This window comes from Myotis brandtii, unplaced genomic scaffold (genome assembly GCF_000412655.1).
Source record: "Myotis brandtii unplaced genomic scaffold, ASM41265v1 scaffold454, whole genome shotgun sequence".
Taxonomy (NCBI): domain Eukaryota; kingdom Metazoa; phylum Chordata; class Mammalia; order Chiroptera; family Vespertilionidae; genus Myotis; species Myotis brandtii.
In genome coordinates, this window is record NW_005367354.1 from 558054 (window position 1) to 582158 (window position 24105).

Sequence of the window (24105 nt, forward strand, 5' to 3'; positions counted from 1 at the left end):
ACCACCCACTGTGATGTGAGGAGCACAGTAAGGTAGGGAAGCACAGGGCTCTGGAATCAGTTCCTCACTGAACCGAGCTCTGTCACAGTGACTATATGCAGTCTTTCTAAGCCAAAGTTTTGTCATTTGTTAATGGGGCACTACTAGGAATTACCCTAAGAAGGATGTTTTGAGGATTAAATAACACAAATACATGCAAAGTACTGAGTGCAGTGTCTGGAGCATGGTGTATACCAATACCCATTAGCTGTTACTACTATAACTATTATCTTCAACAACAGCAAAATTTTGCGCCAAAATAATGCCTATGTTTCACCAATGTAAACAATACTTCAAAGTTAATTTTAAGAAAAGGTTAGACTGAATAGATCAATACTATACAAGTTACTTTCTTTCACTGAGTTAGATGCCTTCTTGGGTTACAATTTATTAGTTTCCATGCAGCTGCATAAACTTTTAAGTTAAAATCACAGAGTTTTCTTGCCATTTCTTTGATCAGATAAACTTGTTTTAGCAATTACTTTAATCCATTGATTACAGCTGAAAAGAATCATATAACAAACATAAAAGGTACAGGGAGAAATCATCACATGGTAACGTGCATCTGACCTACAGCCTCTTCCCTCACGAGAAGTCCTATAAGGTCATTACAAAGGTGTCACATAAATCCAAGGTATTAGAATGAGGAGAATATTCCCAGTGAAGATGAATGAAATAAATTCTCAAATCAGTGTCAGAAGTTACAAAAAAAAGGCTTTCTGGAAATAGACTCTAAAGAGAAAACCCAAGTTTCAATCTGAGTCAAATGGTGACAGTGGCTGCCGAGGGACCAGGTCTGCGCTGTGAACTGTGGAAGGGTGTGTTGGTCGTGTGTTTGCTGGAAAGATGAACATCGCTGTGCGAGCAGAGCTAACAGCCCCTTCCAAGGAAGTCCAGGATAAACATTAACCAAAATGCTTACAGCATCTAAAGGACCCATGGGTCTCATAATCAAAGCAAAAGGCATTTACTAAGTAAATTTTCTCTTATCTTTTCCCGTATCCTTTTATCATTTGGAACAATATAGAGAACTGGTTGGTTTCACTTTTTGTTCATAATCAATTTTAGTTCCAACTACTCTGATAGCTATTATTATTAACAGGAATAATAAAATTAAACCACAAACGTTTATATTTGCCTAATCTGAGGTAAACACATTAATTCTAAAATAATGTTACACTTTTTATAGATTTGATTTGAAATGAATTCTAATACATAACATTATGGTCTCAAATTTTAATCAGTTTACCAACTCTGACTTGTGCTTCAAATCTATTTCTAGAAAAATATGATATGTACCCCAAAGAATGCAAGTTTTGAGAAACCCTGCAGTGTTGGTTTATCTGAATGATCTTGCAGCCATCTTGTTTGTGGCTGCTTATTATCTCACAGGCCATTGTTTCTGTGGCAATGAGATAAGTCCACACCACTTGCTCAGGAACTGAGTGGCTACTCCTAAGACAGCTTTGCCTCTGAGTGGTGAAATGACAGTGCTTCATCAATGCAAATCATTTCCATGGTTATACCAGCAATCTTATGGCTAACAAAATCAGAGCATGGAAGGGGCATTCGTCATAATACACAAAGCCTCTGATTTTCACTTAAAATTTCAAAAGCTGCCCTAATTTCTAACTTATTGGCCTTGATTACACACTTATGAAGAATCATTTAAATGACTAACAGATTAGTCTGCAGTTGTCAATTTCCTCTAGCTTAGGGAAACCGAGCTTTCCTAAAAAATGAAGTAACTGTTTTCTGGACTTAATCTAAGCATAAAACTAATGAACAAATGAATGAATGAATGAATGAATTGAATGAAAAGATAATGACAATACCAAAAGAGAAATATGAATAAATCTAAATTTAAAATACAGAAAAAAAAAAACCAGAGTAAAAAACTCATCATCCACTAGACAAAATAAACCCCTCCCTCTGCATCCACTTTAACAACTATGAAATGCGGGAACAGAGCAACCAACATCCTCAGTATTAACATGCCCATTCCAAAGACACCCTGGACATAATGGACAGAGAAAATACAAAGAGCTGGGGCAGACTGGGAAGTGTAGTTCTCTAGCTCATAGTTTTTTTATTCTTTTAATTTATTTTGAAAGTATAAGATTGTTTATAGCAAAAATAGCAAAGGCTATATTGTTGTGTTTACATTATAACATGTAGGTGTAATAAATGACAATAATAGCACAAAGGAGGTGGAAGAAAAGGAGCAAAGTTGTTATATTTTATCAGAATTAAGTCACTAGTAATCTGAAGTAGACTGTGTTAAATTGAACATGCATATTGCAATCTCTAAACAAGTCATTAAAAAAATAACTCAAAAAAGTAGCTAAAAATATCAACAGAGGAATTAAAGTGGCACATTAAAATCATCCATCTGACATAAAGTAAGGTAATCAAAGAGGAACAAAAATGGAATGGGAAAAACAGAAAACAACTATCAAAATGACAAGCCCAAATCCAATCATATCAATAATTAAACTCTCTAATAATAAATAGAAGAATTGTTAAAATGTCGACAAAAGCAAAGCCCAACCATGTGCTGTCTACAAGAGACACACTTTAAAGAAAGAAAGAAAAAAAAAAGCAGCAGATGGAAAAAGATATACCAAGAAAACATAAGAGAACTGGGATGGGTATATCAACACCAGATGCAATAGACTTTAATATCACTAGCTCCATTACTCTACCGAAGGCCCCCCCTCCCCGAGCTCCTGCCAGGAAACCCTTTCCTGCAGCTACAGTTACAGCTCTTTCCAGCTTCCGGTAACCATGCTCTCCTCGTGCCCAAGCAGGTCTAGAGAAGGTAATGACTCCTTGTCCACACCTTTGAACACAGTCCTGCCACTAAATTCTCCTTAGTTACTGTGTGATGTGTCATCTGTTTCCTGATGGGACCTTAACCTAGACAAAGTCCACACTCCTTGCCTTGGTTTGAAAGAGACTAGTAGTTGCTTATTAAATATCCATTCTCTTTCACTCAAAGAACTTCCATTTTTAGTTGGGCATTTGCTGCCCAAGCTAAAGAACTACACTTCCCAGTCTGCCTAGCTCATATGCTGAGGCCACATGAACTACTAGGTGTACTAGTTAATAATGCGGATTTTTTTCAATAGATGGAGTTACACATATGTTTATATATATGCAATTTGATATGTATGCTATTATGTTGTATTGACAGCAGGCTTCAAAACTTCACATGCCAAATTTGCTGATGGCGTTAACATAGATATTTTTACGCTTAAAAATGTCGAATTTTGTGCCAAAAAAAGCATTTGCAGGAAGTTTTAATTCATTACTTTATTTTGAAGAACAGTGCTGCTGAAGGTTATCGTATACTTCGGGAAGCTTATGGTGAACATGCTCCATCTCAAGATACTTGTGAACGCTGGTTTAAACGCTTTAAAAGTGATGATTTCTATGTGAAAGACAAAGAATGTCCAGGTCAACCAAAAAAGTTTGAAGACCAACAATTACACGCATTATTGGATGAAGATGCATGTCAAACTCAAAAACAACTTGCAGAAAGATTAAACGTTGCTCAGCAAACAATTGCCTATCATTTACAAGCAATGGGAAGGATTTTAAAGGAAGGAAAATGGGTGCCCATATCAACGAATGAAAGACAAATGAAAAACCGAAAAGTCATTAGTAAAATGTTGCTTCAACGGCATGAAAAAAAGTATTTTTTGCATTGAATGTGACTGGCGATGAAAAGTGGATTTAGTTTGAGAGTCCCACACACAAAAAATCATGGGTTGATCTATGTCAACCATCAACATCGACTGCAAAGCCAAATCGCTTCAGAAAGAAGACAATGCTCTGTGTTTGGTTGGACAAGGAAGGTGTGGTGTATTATGAGCTACTAAAACCAAGTGAAACCGTTAATACTGATCGCTATCAACAACAAATAATCAATTTGAACCACGCTTTGATAGTGAAATGACCAGAATGTGCCAGAAGACACGGCAAAGTAATTTTGCTTCATGATAACGCACCATCACACACTTCAAAACTAGTTAAAGACACGTTAAAAGATCTTGCCTGGGAAGTATTAACCCACCCACCATATTCACCAGATCTTGCTCCTTTAGATTACCACTTGTTCCGATTGATGGCACACGCACTTTCTGAGCAGCACTTCAAAATGTATGAAGACGTGGAAAATTGGGCCTCTGAATGGTTTGCCTCACAACAAGAAAAGTTCTATTCTTTGAATAAAGCACTTTTGATGTTTCTCTTAAAATTATCGTGTTTTCTTTGATTACAAAATCCACCATTATTAATCGGAATTAGATGTAATTGGAAGTGGTGCATGAGACTTCTTCGAAGTCTTAGTAAATGAAGTTTGTACCCTTCTTCCATCTTTTTTCTATTCTGTTACTCAATGTGTGAATGGGACGGCTAGAGCTCCAATAGCTTTCTTGGACTGTAAGCAAGAAAGCCACACCCAAAGGATGGTAAAGTAAAAAGCTGGAAGGAACCTGGGTCCAATGTGACCTTTGGATCTGTCATTTAAGCCCTAGACTGCCTACCTATAGAGAAGTGAGAAATAAACTTCTACTTGCTTTAAATCATCATTTTTCAATGTTTATTATTACTTAATCCTAACTGATACACATGGCCTATGAGGTCCTAGTTGATCTTGCCCTGACTTCCGTTCTAACCTCACAATTCTCTCCTTGCTCACTGAACTCCAGCCACACTCACTCATGCAGACTGCTTTGCTGCCTTCAGCAGCTCTTCACACTGCTGACTTCTTTCCCTGGAACTCCTCCCTTGACTCTCTAAAGGCTGCTCATTAAGGTCTCAGCGGAAATGTCACCTCTTCTGAGCGGTCTTCCCTGACCACCCTAAGAGTAACCCCCTCCTCAGTCTCTTTCCTTCAGAGCACTCTGCTTTGTCCCATCATGGTATTTGTCATTTGAAATCTATATATTTGTTAGTTTATTTCTTTTTTGTCTGTATCTCATTAGGCTTCATTAAGGAGGGTCTCTCTCCCTCTCTTCCTCCCTCTCATGAGAGTATATCATATAAAGTTATCTCTGCCATATATCACTTTGTGCCTTGCATATAGTAGGCAGGCTCACAAAATATTTGTTTAAAAAATACACACCATTGTACTTCACTTTTATCCGACCTCTTTTCTCATCAATTAAACCAGGGCCTTGGCAAGTTTTTTTGTAAAAGGTCAAAGAGTAAATATTTTAGGCTTTACCATCTCTGTTACATAGTTTTTGTCCTTGTATTTTTTTTTTTCTAACAATCCTTTAAAACATAAAATCCAGCTTAGCTCAAGGGCCATATGAAAACCGGCTGAGGATGGGATTTGGCCCACAGGCGACAATCTGCCAACCCTTGGCCCAGACTCCAAGTGTCTTAAGATCAAGCCTGAGTTATCTACATATATATAAAAGGCTAAATTGACTCGCGCATGTGTGATACATATAAAGCTCTCGCTGGCGCCAATCGCACGCGTGTGTTTCGATCTGTCATTGTTGATTGTGAATTTGGTTGACACTTCTATTATAGAGAAAGGGCGAATAGCAATATTAAAATATTTCTTCTAATTAATTTCCTTTCAATGTGCATGAATCTGTGCACTGGGACACTAGTTTTCTTATATCCCTGGGGTCCCTGGCACAATACTGAGCACACAGTAAGTTCTCAGTAAACTCACAACTCTGCTAAGTTAATCAGGGTAGGGGCAGAGAGGAAAAATGAAATGGAACAGACAAAATGGTCAAATAGGTATTTTACCAGGGGAATATGGCCAATGGTCCAGGTTGGATGTCACAAAGGGACATTTACCACAAACTTACAGGTAACTACAGAAGATAGCCCCTCACATCGTCACAGACTCTCCTGCCTAAGAAGTCACAGATCTCAAAACCCCTCCTTTCTAAGAGCACCGTTGCCTTAGGCAGCTGCCCCTTGTATATGGTGCAGCTGCTGATGTTACCCAGTGGTTGCCTTTGTTCTGTTTCTGTGCCTTGCTGCCTGGTTCTCTCGTCACCCAGCATTCTGAAAAGCTGCCGGCTTACAGAAACATCTACCTCTAGAGGAGAAACAGCTCAGCAAATTCAGAATTATTACATAACTGCTACCAATAGGTCTTACACGAGGGCCAGGAACCCGTCCCGAAAACTGTTTCTGGATGGAGCAAGTCCCTGATCCCACTGTGGCTCCAAGTCCTGTGATCCACTGATAATGGATGGAGGAAGGAATAATAAATAAATGGCTAAAAAGGCTCCATGGCCATAATCACAGCCACAGACCCCGCTCCTGGAATCACGGGATGCCAGGACCTTGCACAATCTCCTGAGAGACCCGAGTAAGCATCCTGTTTCCCCGAGGGCATGGCTGCTTCCACACACTCTGGGGTCTGAGCTGCCTCTCTCTGGAGAGCAGAACCTCTTTCCTCACCATCCACATCTCCAAATTATTGCCAGCACCTGCCCTCTTGACAGCACTCTTCCCGGGCCTGGGTGGAACGGGGTAAAGGAGGGGCAGGGATGTTACCTGGGGTCCTGCCAGGTCTCCAACCTCATGGAGTAGTGGAGCCAGCCACTTCCTTCTTTCTTTGCACATTCTTGAGCTCTCAGAATAACTCCCTGCATAGACTGTTCTATCACTACGTCTCTGCCACCCCATATTCACATCCCCATCATCATGGAAAAAAACGGGAACAAGTGGTCCCTGGGGTGTTGTAACCAAACAAGCAGATGCTTCCAAAGGAAGGTAAGTGTCAGATGCCTAACTGCATGACTGAATTAAACACACCATCCAACCGAGCTGCTTCGCTCAGATTAGCAAGTCCTGGTGTAAGAAAGAAGCAAAAAGGAGGAAACAAGTTATTTAAAGACAGGCTGTGAGTTAATGATGGAGCAGGAGCAGCATCTACGTCCCCTGATTCAGAGACAAGGTCTCATCTGCCCGAAGAGCCCAACGTGGGCAGTGACGCTGAGACGAGAAGTGAACGCCGGGGAGGGAGGGATTGCAGCCTCAGGAAGCACTTGGTGAAGTCAACTAAACGAATCCAAGGTCCCTGTCGCTGCTCTCATGAGCGCCTGGGGGTTCTATGTTTCTGAATAAGATAATCAATACTTAGTGAAAATATGACCTTGGGACTTGATTTTGCATAGACGTCTGACTTGGAGAAGCAAAGGCAGGGAGGTGGAGAGGAACTGGGAGAAGTACTGGACAGATGGCACCACGGGGAAATGCTCTGGGAAAAGAGCTTCCGAAGGAAGGGAAGGAGTTGTGACCCTGGAGGCACAGAGAGAAAGCTGGCAGGAGGTGAGCGATGCATGCTCTTTCCTCTCTGAACACCACTCGTGCTGGCCGCCCCTGAGCTGCATGTAAAAAACACAGGTTAGAGCAAGCAATGCCAAGGACATCTTTTTCCCTTATATTTGATATAATCTGACATCCAGTTCTTTGAAAGTAGAACCATAGATAGGAACCAGAGTAAGTTTCAGGGAAGAGTTGAGATTTCATGCCACTTTGGGATAAAGAAACTAGCTGAAGCATCCATCTCATTTAATGTTTGTGGCTGTCCTTCCCTGTGTCCCTCTCCCACAGCCACTCTGCAAGAACTGGACCGTTGCCACCACCGTTGGATGCAGGGTACAGACCCCTCTTGCTGAGCTGGACGAGGGGAGTCACACCAGACTGGTCACCCAGGCAACCATCCAGAGTCATGAGAGACTAACTGAGGATGCAAACAGGATCTGGGGCTGGGTTAACAGGCTAGAAACAGAATCACTGGGATCAGATGGTGGGGTGAGTGGATATGGCAAATAGGAAGTGAGATCTCACCAAGGAATCATTGCTCAGAAGGCAAACCAAAGCAGGGAAACAGGCAGAATCAAACATGGGGCTGGAAGTGCCCGTACGGCCACAGAAGATGGTGAGCAAAGGGGTGACTGCAGGAGGCGTGGACTGTGAGGCTATCTCTCCCACGGGGCCCTGCGTGGTAGGTTAAGCTTTAAATGCTGACGTCTCCACAGGACTGAACAACCAGATCCCCAGTGTTCGTATGGGAAAGCGAAAGTAGAGGGAGGCTCGTCCGAGTGCTTTGAAAGTCATGTAATAAGTTGGAGGTAGACCTGAGATTAAAGTCCTCACCTCTCCAACCCTGTTTATCTGTGCACATTATGAACACAAAGTGGTAATGCTGACATTTTCCAGGTGCGTGGAAAAGGTAGTCCCAGTGCATGGCTAGCTATAGGCAGGAGCTCAATGCAGAGCGCAGCGCAGCAAGGTGGTTACCCTGGGAAACACTCAAAGGCAGGGAGAACCCACTCCTGACAACCACAGCCAACTCTCAGTCATCTTCCCGGCTTTCCTCCCTCCGCCCTACGGACATTTTAGTGCTTCTTCCCTTACTATCTGTCGGTGTGAAGTCAGGTGAGACAAACTAGTTTAAGAACCATTTCAGCCTAAGCAAATCAAACCAGAAGGTCAATCTGCTGGGGAAGGAACATCTCCCCAACCCAGTATCTTTATACTATCCGAGGGCCTGGCTACATAGGACCAAGCTTTTTTCTTCCTTAGAGTTTATTAAGGTCTAGGGCAGTTGTAGCTACTGAATGAAGTCAACCCAAACCCACTGCTGTTCTGTAACTTGACTTGAAAGAGCTAGAACTTCTTTGCCTTGAGCTTAAAGACTGGGAGGTTTGCACACCAAATTAATAAAGAATAAAGGTCTTGATTACTTGCAACTTGAACCTGGCACCGTGGGTCACTGGTTCTTATAAAACAAAGAAATAAACAAAAGAGACTCCAAATTATCCATCAAGAGAAAGCTCAACCAACACTTACTGACTGGCTGATTAATGTAATACAACAAACATTGAAATACACCTACTCTGTGGAATAAAACTGAAAAGCAAGGTTGGGAATACATTAAAACATTGTTTCACCTTTAAGATATATATTATATATTATCAAAGTTGTAGACTCTTAACTCAATAAGGATGATAACCAAATGATCAAAGCAAGTGTGTTCTGAGTAATCCTGAAAGATGTGAGACCTGATACTGGAAAGATTCTGTGAAACAGAAATCTGTCTTGGGAAGAGTTTGCTTAAATTCATCACTATTGATATTTTGCACATAATGATTTTTTGGGGGTTGTTTTACAGGTGTGGGGGAACTGCCCTGTGCATTGTTTAGCAATATCCTTGACCTCTATCATCTAAAGGCCAGTAGCAACAACAATCTCCCCCGACACCCCCCTCCCAAATCATGACAATCCAAAATGTCTTCAGAAAAATGTCTCCTGAGGGGACAATTACACCTGGTTGAGAACTGCCAGTCTAGAGATAATTCTCTTTAAAACCATGCAGTAAATATACTAAAGTAAAAGAAACCAGGTCAGGACACTAAAGGTTCTCATACTCATTATTGCATGTGGTTAAGCACATTTTCAAATGCATGCTGACATGCTAATAGCAAAAGTATACTCACTGTGTACAAGAAAACAAAAATCTTTCCACATCAGCAGCAGGGTGAGTTTTGTAAAGCCTTCTGCATCATATTCCACGACACCTCTAAATAATAAAAACACACACACACAAACAAAAACTCTTATAAAAATAAGGTATAAAAGAAAATAGAACCAAGTAAAGAACATATTCATGAAGTCAGGGTTACTGAATCTGAGATGCATTTAGGGTGAGTGAGTGCTACCATGGAAGGATGTAGATTTGGAATGACAGCAGCTGGTTTAAGTGACAGCTTTGCCATTGATTATCTATTATGATTGCAGGCAAATCACTTAACCTTTGGAGCCTCAGTTTCCTCATCTGTAAAACAAACATAAGAATATTTCTGAAGTTCTTTGCAGGGCTGTGAAAACCAAACAAGCTAAACCACAGAGTGCTATGCAAATGTCTGTTGCTAGTGGTGAGTAAAGGACAGATTGGGATCAGGGCAGCAGGAACACCACCGTCCTACAGTGGTCGTGAGTCCCACTTCCACTTAGGCACTGAGCAGCAGTGAGCAACGGCAGTGCTACTCCGTTCAGGGTTCTAGGTTATTTTCTTCCAAGGCACTCGGAATTCTTCACTTGTGCCCCTGCCCTCACCACCGGGCGCAGGACAAAGCGGCAATGCTGGCTGGGTGGACACTGGGCGCAGGTGGGAGAGCAGCTCCTGACCGCAGAGGGTCCTGGCAGGGTTCGGTGGGCTCACCTGGCCATTTCCTCCAGAGCTGAGAGCATGGGGAAGGTCACACCATGACAGCACTACCCGCACACCCAGACAGGATCGATGTTCTCTCCCACACACAGAAGGCCTCTGCTGTCCTCAGAGAAGCCTTCTCCTGGCTGAGTCAGGCCAATCAGACCATTAATACTGATGGCCGCCCAGTCTACGTACTAACATGAAGGAACAGCAGCACCCACTGTAAAGCTAAAGGAACTCAGATACTGAAGGCTACGTGATGAGCTCAAAGACCATGTGCCTATCATTCAGATTTTCTGACTTAATCAACAATCTTATTCACCAGTTTATACTTCTTTTCATGAACCTATAAATAACTCATTATGTTACAACACTGATATTTAAACTTTTTAGGTCCTACATCCCGTAAGCAAAAAGCAACAGAGACGCCTCTTCATCATGTAACATGGTGGGGCAAAAGTAGGCTTATAGTTGTTTGTATGGAAAATAATACAATAATTAATAAATAATAATACAAGAGTAAATTCTGTGTTTCATGTACTCACAACTGTAAACCTACCTTTTTACCACCCTATATAGTCCAGTATTATAGTAATATCTATATATAATTTAGTAGTTTTATACAAGTATTACTGTATTATATGCATAATAAAACATATGCAAAAATGTACATTTAAAAGGATAAGATTTAAAAACAAATGTAAATGCAATTTTCATATTTTTCTTGTACAACAACGGAGTGAGGTGGGGCATACACCCTGGGACACGTGTACTTTAGAGGTCTGCTGGCTTCTGCATTTTCAATTATATATACTAAAGATGTTCTTACTCACAAACTAATAGTCATTTATTAACTACTGTTTGTATCATAAGTACGTTCTCAAAATGCTCACAAATAAAGCTAAAAAAAAATCTTAAGAATTAAAGACTCATGGGATGGCCAACCTTATTTCATTTACTCTTTCCTATTCCCACTTCCCTTTTGTCCCAGTTTCTTCATTTACTTGTTTAAAATTTTCATTTTGTGCTACTGTATTTTCATGTATTTATAAACCTTCTCTGGAATATGGTGGGCTGTACCCAGACTAGGAAACCCTAGCGCTCTGTCTCCCCAACTGGGTAGAATGAGGCATCGTCAGAGCAGCCTGTGAGAAAAGAGCAATCCCTCCCCCCTGAGCAGAAGCTTGGTAAGGCCTCTGCCACCACGTGCCGGGACATAGAGGAAGGAGCTGCACAGCACACGGCCCCTGGCCCCTGAAGGAAGGAAGGGGTGAACACAGGGCAGCAGCGGGACATGCCCACCCTGTCACTGCAGTTCCACGCTGCCCCTTTCCCCTCCAGTGCCTTCTTCCGACTCTAATCCCAAGCAGGAGTCATCCGTGCGGCACGGTCGGGAGTGGGGTCCTGCCGGGAGACCCGACCCTGGGTCTCTCCCCCTGTGTGACTCCTGCTGGGTTGCTAGACTTCTCAGAGCTGCAGGGTTTATCAGTAAGATGTGTCACTCCCCCTGCCTGGTTCGCCTCCTCACGCCCATGAGCTGAGGGAGGTGACAGTGCTCTGCAAGCTGAAAAGGGCTCTGCACGAATGAGCATGTAGGCTGCACCCTTCCTGCTGTGTGCGGGGCTGGCCCTGCTGCTGCGTAAGGGAAGATATTTCATTTTGTTATCTGCTAAAGAAGCTAAAAAAATCTTCCTGGAAGCTTTATTGGAAGCAACATACCAAAAAAGAATCAAATATATGAACAATTTCTTTTAATAGCCATGTGCTGGTTAATTTAAACTGAAAAGGAAATCTCCATGAAAGTTCTGGAAACTATTTCTGGATTGACGTTGTGTCTTAGCTGTTAGAGCAGTGATTTTTGACTGTAGCTCTCATCAGGGCCATCAGAACGCGAGGGCACTGCTGACATAGGGTGCAACAAAGAAGGACTCACGTGCCAAAGTGGCTGAGGAAAGCAGCAATATACTCTCTTCTCTTGTGGTATCCCTGGATCACATACTGCACCTGGAAAAGGAACCCAAAGCTGAGACACTGTACTGCTTTACTATGAAAAGTTTCAAAGATTCAGATAAGTAAAAATAATAGTGAAATGAACACCCATAGTCCCGCCACATATATTCAGCAACTGTGAATATTTTGTCTTCTTGCTTCATCTAGCCATCTACCTGCCTATCAATCTATCAATCAATGTTGCTGAAACATTTCAAAGAAAATTAGAGACAGTGTGATAGTTCGCCATAATACTTCAACATGCATCTCTAAAAAACAAGACATTTTCCTGCATAACCACAATATCATTATCATACCCAACAAATTCAGAAATCATTCTTTGAATTCATGTGGAATCCTGTCCATCTTCAAAAGTTCCCAGTTGTCCCCAAAACATTTTGTTAAAGCAGGGAATCAGGCAATTTAAAAAGACTTTTCATCTAGAATAATAGTGCCTCCTAGGGGTGTGGCCATGTGTCGTGTGTGTGTACCTGCACATGCATACTAGTATATGACAATGACTTTTCAAAGTGATTGGGCAAGTTGTGTTGTAGAACGTTCTGCATTCTAGATTCTCTGGTTCTTTCCTTTTCCCACTACCCTCTGTATTTCCTATAAATTGAAAGTTAGAGCTAAAGATGTGATTAGATTCAGGTTAAATATTTTTGGCAAGAAAATTAATACTGGGTTTGATCACTGGTTCAGGTGACGACAGCCAGATTATCACAGTGAGTAATCTATGGGTATACCTCTCGAAGCTTGTGAAATCTAGTTCCCCATAACTTTCATTCATGGTTTTAGTATCTGTTGGAGATGCTTGTCTGAATCAATTCTTTCATTAGGGCCTGAAAAAATGGCGATTTTTGAATTCTGTCATTTCTTCTGCATTTTTCAGCTGGAACTCTCAGTTTCTCACCAAATAAAATGATTTGGTTATCCTGAACTATACCTCCTATTGAAAAGGCAGGATAATACTTAATTCTTTTTTTTTTAAATCCTAATATCCAAAATAAGGAATTTATTTTGCCTTTTTATTTTTCCTTGTTATCCCCAAACGACAGTTTCTATTAAAAATTGTGATAAACCAAAGAACTTATACACTTATATGCACAGCTCATGGACACAGGCAATAAGGTAGTGAAGACTTGGGGTGGGGAGGTGAGGGGAAATGGGAGATATCTGTAATACTATCAACAATAAAAAATATATTTAAAAAATGAAAAAAAAAACACCCCATACCTGTGAACTCAGAAAGCTAGGCATCTATCTGAAAGTTAATTATTTACCCATCAGCTTCTAACACAAAAATACGTTCCTTCTAATGGCTGCAAGAAACAGTGGGAGAAAGGGACCCCCCAAATTGTTTATACTGGCTGTGGCCACAATGTGTTTCCATGGCTCACAAAAGCTTGAGATAAAGTGCTTGAAATAACCTTGACACAATTGGTACTGATAGCCATGTTGTACCCTTTACAAGTAAAACAGTTCTATTTATATAATGGGGGTTTATGTCAATTTATAAAAACAGTGCTTACTCTGCAGGATCAGAAATGTTATTTTGGGAAAAGAAAAACAGATGATAAGTTTGCTTAAGTGGCTTTGTTTAGAAAGGGGATGAAAACAGTTCTGTACACTTGATTTTAAAAACAGAAAACCATTTTAACAGAAACCCACAACAAAACTGGCTATAAAGATAGATTCCAACGTAATTATGGAAATTCATTAGAAGAGATTGTTTCTAAAAGCAGCCATGCTGTCCTCGTTAGTAGCAGGCAGAAGAACATCAATTTTAAAAGACAAGTAAAATTAATGAAAGGAAACCAGATAAGAAAAACAAACTGATTCTTGTATTTCTGGGGAAATGTATTATACTTTTTTTTGAGAAAAATGTATGACTAGAAATTAATCTCAATTGGAGAGCTTTAAAAAGGCTTTCTACTCAGTTCGGAAGACCAAGTTTGCATTCTTCTCCGTAATCCTGGGACACAGGTTGGGAAGCAGTGCAAAGTCCCACAATGTAAGAAAGAAGGCTGTCCGCTGATCAGCTCCATAGGAGGGTAGAGGCTGGGAATTTGGTCCAATGAAAAGCAGCCACTCAATGAAAGTTAAATACCCTGGAATCCGTGCCAAGCCCACAGACTGCAGAGTTGCCAGGTTTTCATTTCTCTGACATTTAAAAAATAATATTGAAGCCTTTGAAATATTATGTACTCTTAAGATATTTTCTATGTAGAGATGAGCTTTTTTTTTTTTAAAGCTGAGTTATCTTTTGAATGAAAGACAAACAAAAGATTTATTTTTCAAGGCAATGTGAACCAATCAATAGGAGCAAAGAAAACAACACTTTGGGAATTAAGCAAACGAGTCAGTCCACGTAGGAGGAGAAAGTCAGTATTCCTTGTGGATTAACATCTCCAGTTTTTAGCTACATACACTGGCTGGACATACTTCCTGAAGATATCTGACAACAACCATTAATGCAAACACAGCTACTTGTAATGGCTCATTAATGCAGCTAACAGAAAGCTTTAGATAATCTGATGAGCCTGGCCACAGCCCAGCTGACCTGAAAACCTTGCCTCTAGGATCAGGAATCTGGCAAATGGCTCCGAGACATGACAGGGAGAATCAAGAACTGACTATGAACACGTCAAGTACAGAAAAGCAGCAGGAGATGAAGACAGCTCCATAGAATTACCCAAATATTAACCGGTGACAAACACACACACAAATACATACTCACATGCACGCATGGACTACAAGAAAATGAAGGAGTTCAACAATTTTAAGCCATTGAGAAGGTGTGGATTTAGCAAATAATTAGGACATAAAGGAAATTCAAGAAAGGGGAGATGCAAATTTAAAAGCTAAAGATAAGAGTGGAACAGGAGGTCAGAATCCCTAGAAAAGGAAGAAAGAGGGTAAAGAAATAGTGAGAGAAACCGATAAATCTTAACTCAAAGTAGGAAAGGCCGCTGTTAGATGGAGGTGGAAATTAAGAAGATGGGGTGAAGAGGGTGGTGCCTGCTCAGTGGGATGGCGTTGGGTGCGGGCTACCCTGGAGGAGGGCCTCACAAGGCGGTTATCTTTACCTTGTTGGTGAGCAGATGGCATACTTGAGGGACGTAATCAATGAGACATCCTCCTCCTGGAAAAGCTGGAATGTGAAGAGCTGAGGAGCCTCCAAGTGCACTGAAAGGATAAAAGCACAGTGGACACTCTTTTTAGGACTCAAGCCATTGAAGAAGTGATACCCCAAACAGACTTGGCTTCTCTTATCAAAGTCTGCCCACCAACTGCCTGAATTAATGATGGTGGGAATACGGGCTTTGCTTTATGATTACACTAGAGGCCCGATGAACGAAATTCGTGCAAGGGGCTCGGCCCCTGCAGTCCTGGCTTCGTCAGGAAGGTCGTCCGGATGGTCATTCTGCTGTTTGGCTGTCCAGTCTAATTAGCATATTATGTTTTTTTTATTATAGATTTGTATCTCAATCCATTTTGTTAAATCAGCATGTTCATGTTATACATGACTAAAACTAATGATTAATAACAACTAATGATCCTATCACACGACAGTAAGAATTAGCAAATTTTAATTGGCATGGATAAATGGGTTGTATCCATTACTGAAACATAGACTTTTATACTCTTCATTATGCTAATTCAGTGCTGGGCAATGGTAAGTCATCCATTGAACACCTGAAGGGCACTAAACTGAACTAATGCAACATCATGACACTGCACTGAAGGCGCCGATTCTGCGGTGACCAGCTTTGTTGCCTTGGGCAGCCCCGTTTTGGGCTTTACTTTCCTCATTTTTAGTGTGAGGCAGGCGGTCTAGGGCAGGCGATGCAAACTCCAGGGTCTACCCAGCCCAGGCAGGGGATGTAAGTGAGTGGAAAGGGCTCTCTATCACTCAACTCCAGCTGATCTCAGACATGTAGGAACATGAGCCTGGTCTGACCATATCCTAATTTTTCAAGTGAAGCCAGCAATCCAGATGATTTAATCTCTCAATTTTTAAATGGTGCCAACTAATTAAACACTTTCTGAAATACTGTGCTACCTGGTCCCATGTCTGTGGGCCTACAGGCGTAGGAAGTTTGCAACTAGTTCAAATAAACGTTGATATTTAATTCATCTATACAAGAAGGTACAATAAAAAAAAATCACCTATCTAAAAAAAGAAAAACAAAACAATAACAAACAGAGAAAAATCACTGATCTAAGAACTAAGGCCCAACGTTGATCCAGTAATAGTTCCCATGGACTTTCATGGAGATTCCTTTCCAGTTTAAATTAACCGGCATACGATTATTAAAATAAATCGTTCAGAGCCTTACAGCATGCATTTCATATAGCCTTCACATTGATTTCATCTTTCCTACTCTTATTTTCCGTTGGTCCTAATTTGTTTTTCTTATTTGAATTTTATTTTAATGTACTATATGTTTCTTAACCCCTAAACCCTCTCTATAATACTATGGAATACAAAAAGACCCCTAAAATCCCTTCATGCTGTGATTATTCATTACTCAAGTCCCCACAACTACAAGATTGTAAATGAGCCCAGCTGGTATGATTCAGTGGTTGAGCATCAACCCATGAACCAGGAGGTCACAGTTCAATTCCTGGTCAGGGCACATGCCCAGGTTGTAGGCTCAATCTCCAGTGGGGGGCATGCAGGAGGCAGCCAATCAATGATTTTCTCTCATCATTGATGTTTCTATCTCTCTTTCCCTCTCCCTTCTTCTCTGAAATACATTTTTAAAAAAAGATTGCAAGTGGAAGCAAAACAGTTCACAGTAACAGTCTGGAACAGTGGTTTTCAACCTTCTGGCCCTTTAAATACAGTTCCTCATGTTGTGACCCAACCATAAAATTATTTTCATTGTTACTTTATAACTGTAACGTTGCTACTGTTATGAATCGTAACGTAAATATCTGATATGCAGGATGGTCTTAGGCGACCCCTGTGAAAGGGTCGTTCGACCGCCAAAGGGGTCGAGACCCACAGGTTGAGAACCGCTGGTCTAGAAAATTGTCCCTATGTGTGTAGTCTGGAGCCGACAGGCTCAGTCTAGAGCAGTGATGGCGAACCTCTTGAGCTCGGCGTGTCAGCATTTTGAAAAACCCTAACTTAACTCTGGTGCCGTGTCACATATAGAAATTTTTTGATATTTGCAACCATAGTAAAACAAAGATTTATATTTTTGATATTTATTTTATATATTTAAATGCCATTTAACAAAGAAAAATCAACCAAAAAAATGAGTTCGCGTGTCACCTCTGACACGTGTGTCATAGGTTCGCCATCACTGGTCTAGAGCTTATGACATCGGAAATAATCCACATAACTACTGAAAGGGCTCCAGACCAGCCTGTCTTCCGGCTGACTACAAACTTCTGAAATTAATCTTTCTGGTAAAAATGAGCATTATTTTTGTTTGTTTATGGGGATGAAAACCCACAAACACATAAAATTCCAGGTGATGTGAGGAGTCAAGATGGAGTAGATCCATCCGCCATTGCCTTTTTCTACTCAGATGATACCTGAAAAGCACAACTCTGACAACTGAGGGAGCGATGACAGCCCTGGACTAAGTGTGACATTAATGAGTCATCCACTCTGCCACTGCACAGAACCAGCAAGAGCATCGCTCCCATTTGCCTCTTGCAGAGGAGACACTGGGTCAGGTTTAGCCTAGACTCTGATGAGGGCAGGAAAACTCCTGTGACTTCTTGAGGATTGGAAAAAAGGCTTTGTAGCCTGTCTTTTGCATTAAAAAGTACACAGAGGGCACACATGTAACCAGGGATGAAAAAGAAATTAAGAAGAAAATTCTATAGAACAAGAAAAAGAAATTCAATATTTACATCCTATAGTTACTGGTGAAATATCTGTATAACATAGAGAATACCAAGACCCAGGCTTCTTGCAGCTTACTCAGAGCAATAATCCTGAGCAAACTAAAATTCCAAGAAAATAAAAAACTTGGACAATTCCCTAGAATTAATTGTGATGGACTTTGACCTGCATAAAATATTACAGGATAAGTTCTTAAGTACTCATTAAACTGAATATACTAATAAGGAATGAAATAGTCTGTAGGTAATCCTTGAAACGGGAAACACTCTCTGCTTTGGAAATACAGCCATTAACCAAACATGACCTGTAGTGACGGACAGAAGTGGAGATGCAGAGAAGCCCCGAGACCAGCTGCTTCGCCGCCAGGCCCATCTCTCTGTAGTCCGCTTTTGTGATGATCAAGATTAGCACTTGTTCCTAGGTGCTTTCCATAATCTAATTTAATCCTCCCCACAATTCAATGAGGCAGGAATTATCGCTGTAATTTTATAGGTAAAGACATTGAGGCTCAGCGAGCAGAAGAAATTCCCCTGGGTTCGCACAACTAGAAAATGGTAAGCTGAGATCTGAACCCAGGCCTGCCTGTTGCCAGGGTCATGCTGTGACTGCCGAATCACCTGCCTCCCCGAGAGCGAGGGAGTTTTCATCTACAAAGGGCCACAGTGAGCTGGGCTGGGATCCCAGTGAGACTACAGGCTTCCAGCAGCCCTCGGACCACCACTAGCACAGGCGCTGTGATGGGCAGCCCATCTCCCCTGTTTCCACAGGGCAGCAGAGCAAGCTTTCCTCTCCCATTTGTTCAGCTCTGCAACCCAACCATCAAACTACCGGATCCACCGAATCTTGGATGTGAGGAACCAACCGCTCTGTCCTGTCTAACTCTGATGAGTGACTGTGAATGACTCTGATGGCTGTGCAGGGTAAACCTCAATGTGTGAAGCGCTTTAGATACTGTAAAGCAAGCGTGTCAAACTCGCGGTCCTCGGATATTTTTGCGGCCCAGCCAATATAACAGTATGTAAGAAACGTTTTAATAAAATTTTGTAACTTAATTTTTACAATATCCTGTTATACATAATTATTAATAACGAACTACAACGTTCGCTAATGACTGATTACTATAATCGTGTTGCATTCACTTCCCTTACACACCTTAATGCAGGCGCACATTTCTCTCCACTAATACTAGCAGCAAATATTTTAGCAGCCAATATTTTAGCAGCCAATTGCCACGTCATTAGTCTTGTACTGACTTGTTTGGTGTGCGCAACAGGAAATATTTCGCTTTCAGAGAACAAGAAAAATAGGTTAATTTGTGCAGTTATTCAGTGCCTGGTAAGTAAATGTTCAAGAAAAAAATATTAATTTTTATTAAAATGTTCTATTATTTTATGTTAACGATTACTCATTTAATCCAGCCTTTTGTATTCAGCATGTCTCTATTGAAATATACCTACGTTTCTATGAAAATTGAAGCTTTTGTTTTTTTGTGGCCCACATACACTTAAACTGTGTTTATTTGGCCCGTATTAGCCTTTGAGTTTGACATGCTTGCTGTAAAGGATATTTTAAGCGAAAGTGTCTTTTTAAACGACACCTTTTGCCCTGTATGGAACTCGGTGCGGTAGTTCCTTGGCTTGTGAGGGTACTGAACCTGACTTCCAGCGTCACACGCTGATAACTGCTGCTGATTCATGTATAAATATCCGCCTCACGGGTAAATATTTAACAGCTCGCTAAAGCCTGGATGCTGCCCTGATCACGCTGAATAAACAGAGTTAAGTGCCATAAAATAAAGGAGCTATTATGTTTTTAAAGGGTACAAGATGGAGGTAAGACCTTGTGATCTCTAATTATTCAATATTCATGCATCAAAATACACGGGGCTGAGCATGTACAACTGAAGACTCCCCCCCCCACCACCACCCCCACCCCACCAGCAGGGATTCCAGGCTCACTGGGTTATCCCCAGGAAGCAGGGCTGATCCTGACTTACCCATCAGGGGCTGGGGAGGGGCAGGAGGAGATGAAAGGGACCACTTGCTCTAGATTCCTCTGATCTCTAGAGCGGTGCAGTGGGAAAGCGGGTAAAGGTGAGGAAAAGTCCATTGGTGTGGCAGTCGCAGGCTGAACTTGGGAGGAGAAAGTGGGGAAAAGGGTTGTTTTGAGAAAGTACTATCTCTTTCTGGACTGAAATGAAATAGGAAATTAGCTGATAATCTTTGGAACTGAAACTGTAGCTATGCATCAGAAGGACAAAGCCAGAGTTTGAGAAGCCTTTCCAACAGTGGGGTTAAATAGACCAAAAGGTAACCAGAAAAACACTCCCCGTCTCATTGGCTCTAAAAGTCAAATATAAGAACTGTCTGTTATACAGCGAATGCAGCCCTTTGTGAACCTTGCTCTGTTTGCAAATAGAGCATCTCTGATACTGAAGACGCCTTGGCTGCAGTGAGGCAGCAGAAAGGAAATGTTTTTTAGCGTTTGGACATGAAAACGACGTGGAGTCAGCCTGTCTGAAAGCCTGACTTGGGACAATGGGGTTTTGATTTTGACAGCAATTCTCTCCTCCCTGAGCGGGGTTCTAACCTTACTGGCCAAATCGAGCAAACCAGAGTTGGCAAACCTGAGGGCAGTGATTCTCAATTACAGTTCTTGCTTCTGCCAAGTGTGCCTGTGGGTTCTACTCAACTTTCTTGTCAGGGCAGTAGGGATAGCACCATTCTCAAAGACCCATCTCTCTTAGGGGGGTTAAAGGATTAGAGTAACAGAGTCACATTAGTATTCAAATAGCACCAGCACTCCGAGCGAGCCTTTACTCTAACATGCCTCTGGTTTGAGTGCTCCACATCCAAGGGTGACGTGAAGGCGCTGTCAGAGACACTGACCAGCCTTAGTGTCCTGCTTGGCCTCGGAATCGGGTCTGAGTTGCCTCCTCCACAGTATGACTCAGGGGAGTGTTGGAGGCTGAAGCATGGGAACAGGGAACTTCCAGGTGGTAGATGGGCACAAGCGTCCACTAGTCCCCAACTTAAGAGAAATCCTAAGGAAAGGCGAGCCTTCAATTCAACAAGCACTAACTGCATGCCTAATTCTGTTTAAGGTCTCGAGTTTCCCAGTCTGAACTAGGGCACCACTGTTAATTCCCCGCAAGGCAGAAGAATGCCAGGCCTTCAAGAATCTGGGCAACTCTACAACGTCAGCGTGTGCTTCCTGGTGGCCTGCCAGGAGAGCCATTACAGTAAAACAAAAGTCACTGTTAATTTATTGAGTATCCACTTTGCCAGGCACTCTAATGGGCATTTCATTATTTCTAAACCTCATAACAATTCTGCCAAATAGACTTAATTAGCCCAATTTACAGATGAAGAAACTGAGGTTCTAAGAATCTAAGTATCTTTTCCAAGATTACTCAACAAGTTGCAGGGATGGGACTGAATCACTGTCTTTCTGGTTCCAAAGCCTCTGTCCTTTTCCGAGTGAAACTCGACGAGAGGTTCCCTGAAGCATGGATGTAGGCCTGGCCATATTAGGTCTGTATTTCCACTAAACACACTCATGGCACAGACCACGCCTTCGGTTAGAGTGGTCTACCGCCAGGTCTACTCGGCAGTGGAGTACTGTATTCCATGTCTTGTTTCCCCTTTTTAGAGGGACATATAAATATGGAAATGTTCTGAGACAACGATAAATATGATTAAACACTCAGAAAATGTTCCTCTGGAACAAAGTCTAAAGAAGTTGAAATTGCTAAGTTAAAGTACTTAGAAGGTCATGGAATTATTAAATAGAGTAATTTAAAAATGTGAATGCATACTATATGAATAATTCAAATCTTCTCTTTGCTTAGGCACAGTATACATGAAGAGAGTTTAAAAGACAATATGAGGAATTTAGCTGGAAAATGACATTTCCACAGAATGGAGCAGTGAATAATGGCTCCATTTTCGGAGCACTATGGACAGCCACTGTACTAGGTGCTTTGCCTATACGATATTATCTCTTCTTCACACTCATCTATGAGAAAGGTGTTGACCCATTTTACAGATGAGAAGGCCAGAGCTTAGAGAAACAACACAACCTCCCTAAGATCACATAGGTGGTAAATGGTGGAGAGGCATCGAAATCCAGGTCTCTGACCTAAATCTACCCACTGTCAGGTCTTCAGTTACACTTTTGTGACTTCTGAGTCCTGGTCAGGCCCTGCCATCTGGTCCCACATGTACCGATTCATCAGTCTCCTTCCAGCTTGGGTGTTTCGGGCAGATGCCTGGGCTGACTGAGCCGCCGAGGCTGCCTCCAGAAACATTTATTGAACTTATTTAGGTACCTGAACTGAATGATTGGAGCCTTTTTCATTCCAGGCAAGTGAACCCCTGGAAACCTGGAAGAACTCTGAGGGCCAGAGGACCACGTTCCAACAGAGAGGAAGTGGAATGCAAGCAAGGAAGCTACACTGAAAGCAATTCACAAGATGGGAATATTGTAATTGCAAACAGAATATATCTAATGACACAAACACTAACCAAGCTTTTGCTCAGATATGTGTATTTTAAGTTTGTTAACATCTCAAAAAAGCCTTTAAGGGACAGTATTAACAGATGTCCACCAGCAGAATTGTTAGCATGTGGAAAGCATTTAAAGTAAGCTCCCTAAAACAACAATCTTAGCAGATGTTCTACTAGGATTTGGTATGAACTATTTATAATGGTACCCAGCCACGCAAGATGAACAGGCTAAGAAAGAAAAAAGCCTTTTTCCTCTTGTATTAAAAAATTTTTTTTTAAAATTTATTTCAGAGAGAGAGAGATGGAGAGAGAGAGAGAGAGAGAGAGAGAGAGAGAGAGAGAGAGAGAACAACTGATTTGTTGCTCTATATTTATACATTCATCGGTTGTTTCCTATATGTGCCCTTACTGGGGATTGAACCCACAACCTTGGGAAGGAGCTCCCCAGCAGGGCCCCCCTTGTTGCATTTTGATCCTTGGCCTATTACTTAAAGTTGATTCCATCACAATTTCTTTAAGAAGTGGAACTATTTCAAAACCAGTCAAGGCTGAGGCTCCAAATGAATGACTTTACTGCTCTGCTATTAACATGTAGAGGTTACTTTTCCTAGGAATTACCTTTAAAACATGTTTACTGAAAACGATCAACACATACATATATCAAATCATCACGCACATTTTAAATATCCTACAATTTTGTAAATTTTACTTCAATAAAGCTGGAACAAAACAATGCCTATAATAGTTACCAGACTAAACCCATAAGCATTTTTCTAACTTCCATCTCCTCATTGCACACAGGTTTTAATGGTGGTCAAAGGAAGATGCGGAGAATTGGAAACATCCCTCAGCCTGACTAGGACAGAGAAGGGTACCCACCTGATTCCTGCTCACTGATATCACTGACATTACTGTCTAATGCTGTTTATGGTCTCTCTGCTCAATGAGCTAATACGTAGGGAGCTGGAGCTGGGCTTGCACGCATGCATGTGTACACACACACACACAGAGGATGAGATAACCCAGGGTACTGGTACATAGGACTTGACAATTTGTTTCCAAAGTGCTATTCAGTTGGCTTTTTACAATAGCCTTACAAAGTAGGTAGCAGGTGTCAATATACTCATTGTAGAGATGAGAAGACTGAGGCCTGAGATGGATAACTTCCCCAAGGTTTTAAAACTAGAAACAGTAAAACTGGGATTGTAAATTATTTTCTGCATTAGCAGTTTTCACGATTGCATAAGAATAATCTGGGGGACTGGGAATGAGGGAGGGTGTGTTTAAAGCAAATGTTTCCCATCCCAAAGGCATTAGGTCACTGACTATTTGAGAGGGACTATGGACAACAGGAAGGTAAAAAAAAAAACATCCATGCTCTTCAGGAGTCTAATGCCTAGTATGGGACATTTATGGAAACAACCAGAAAAAAAAGGTGACCACTGCTAAGTGTAGACATGGACAGAAGGAAGTACACAGTTACATGCTGGTAA

General features: G+C 41.4%; 1 protein-coding gene across 1 annotated transcript in view; it reads right to left on the reverse strand.

The window, feature by feature from the left end:
- The window catches only part of BRE (brain and reproductive organ-expressed (TNFRSF1A modulator)), a 343490-nt gene that overhangs the window by 67429 nt on the left and 251956 nt on the right, over positions 1-24105 (reverse strand). The window contains exons 8-10 of the mRNA XM_005874839.2: positions 15325-15424; positions 12177-12247; positions 9528-9610 (exon numbers count right to left, since the gene is read on the reverse strand). Coding sequence (XP_005874901.1) covers positions 9528-9610; positions 12177-12247; positions 15325-15424 — 254 coding nt within the window. The remainder of the gene's footprint in view (positions 1-9527; positions 9611-12176; positions 12248-15324; positions 15425-24105) is intronic.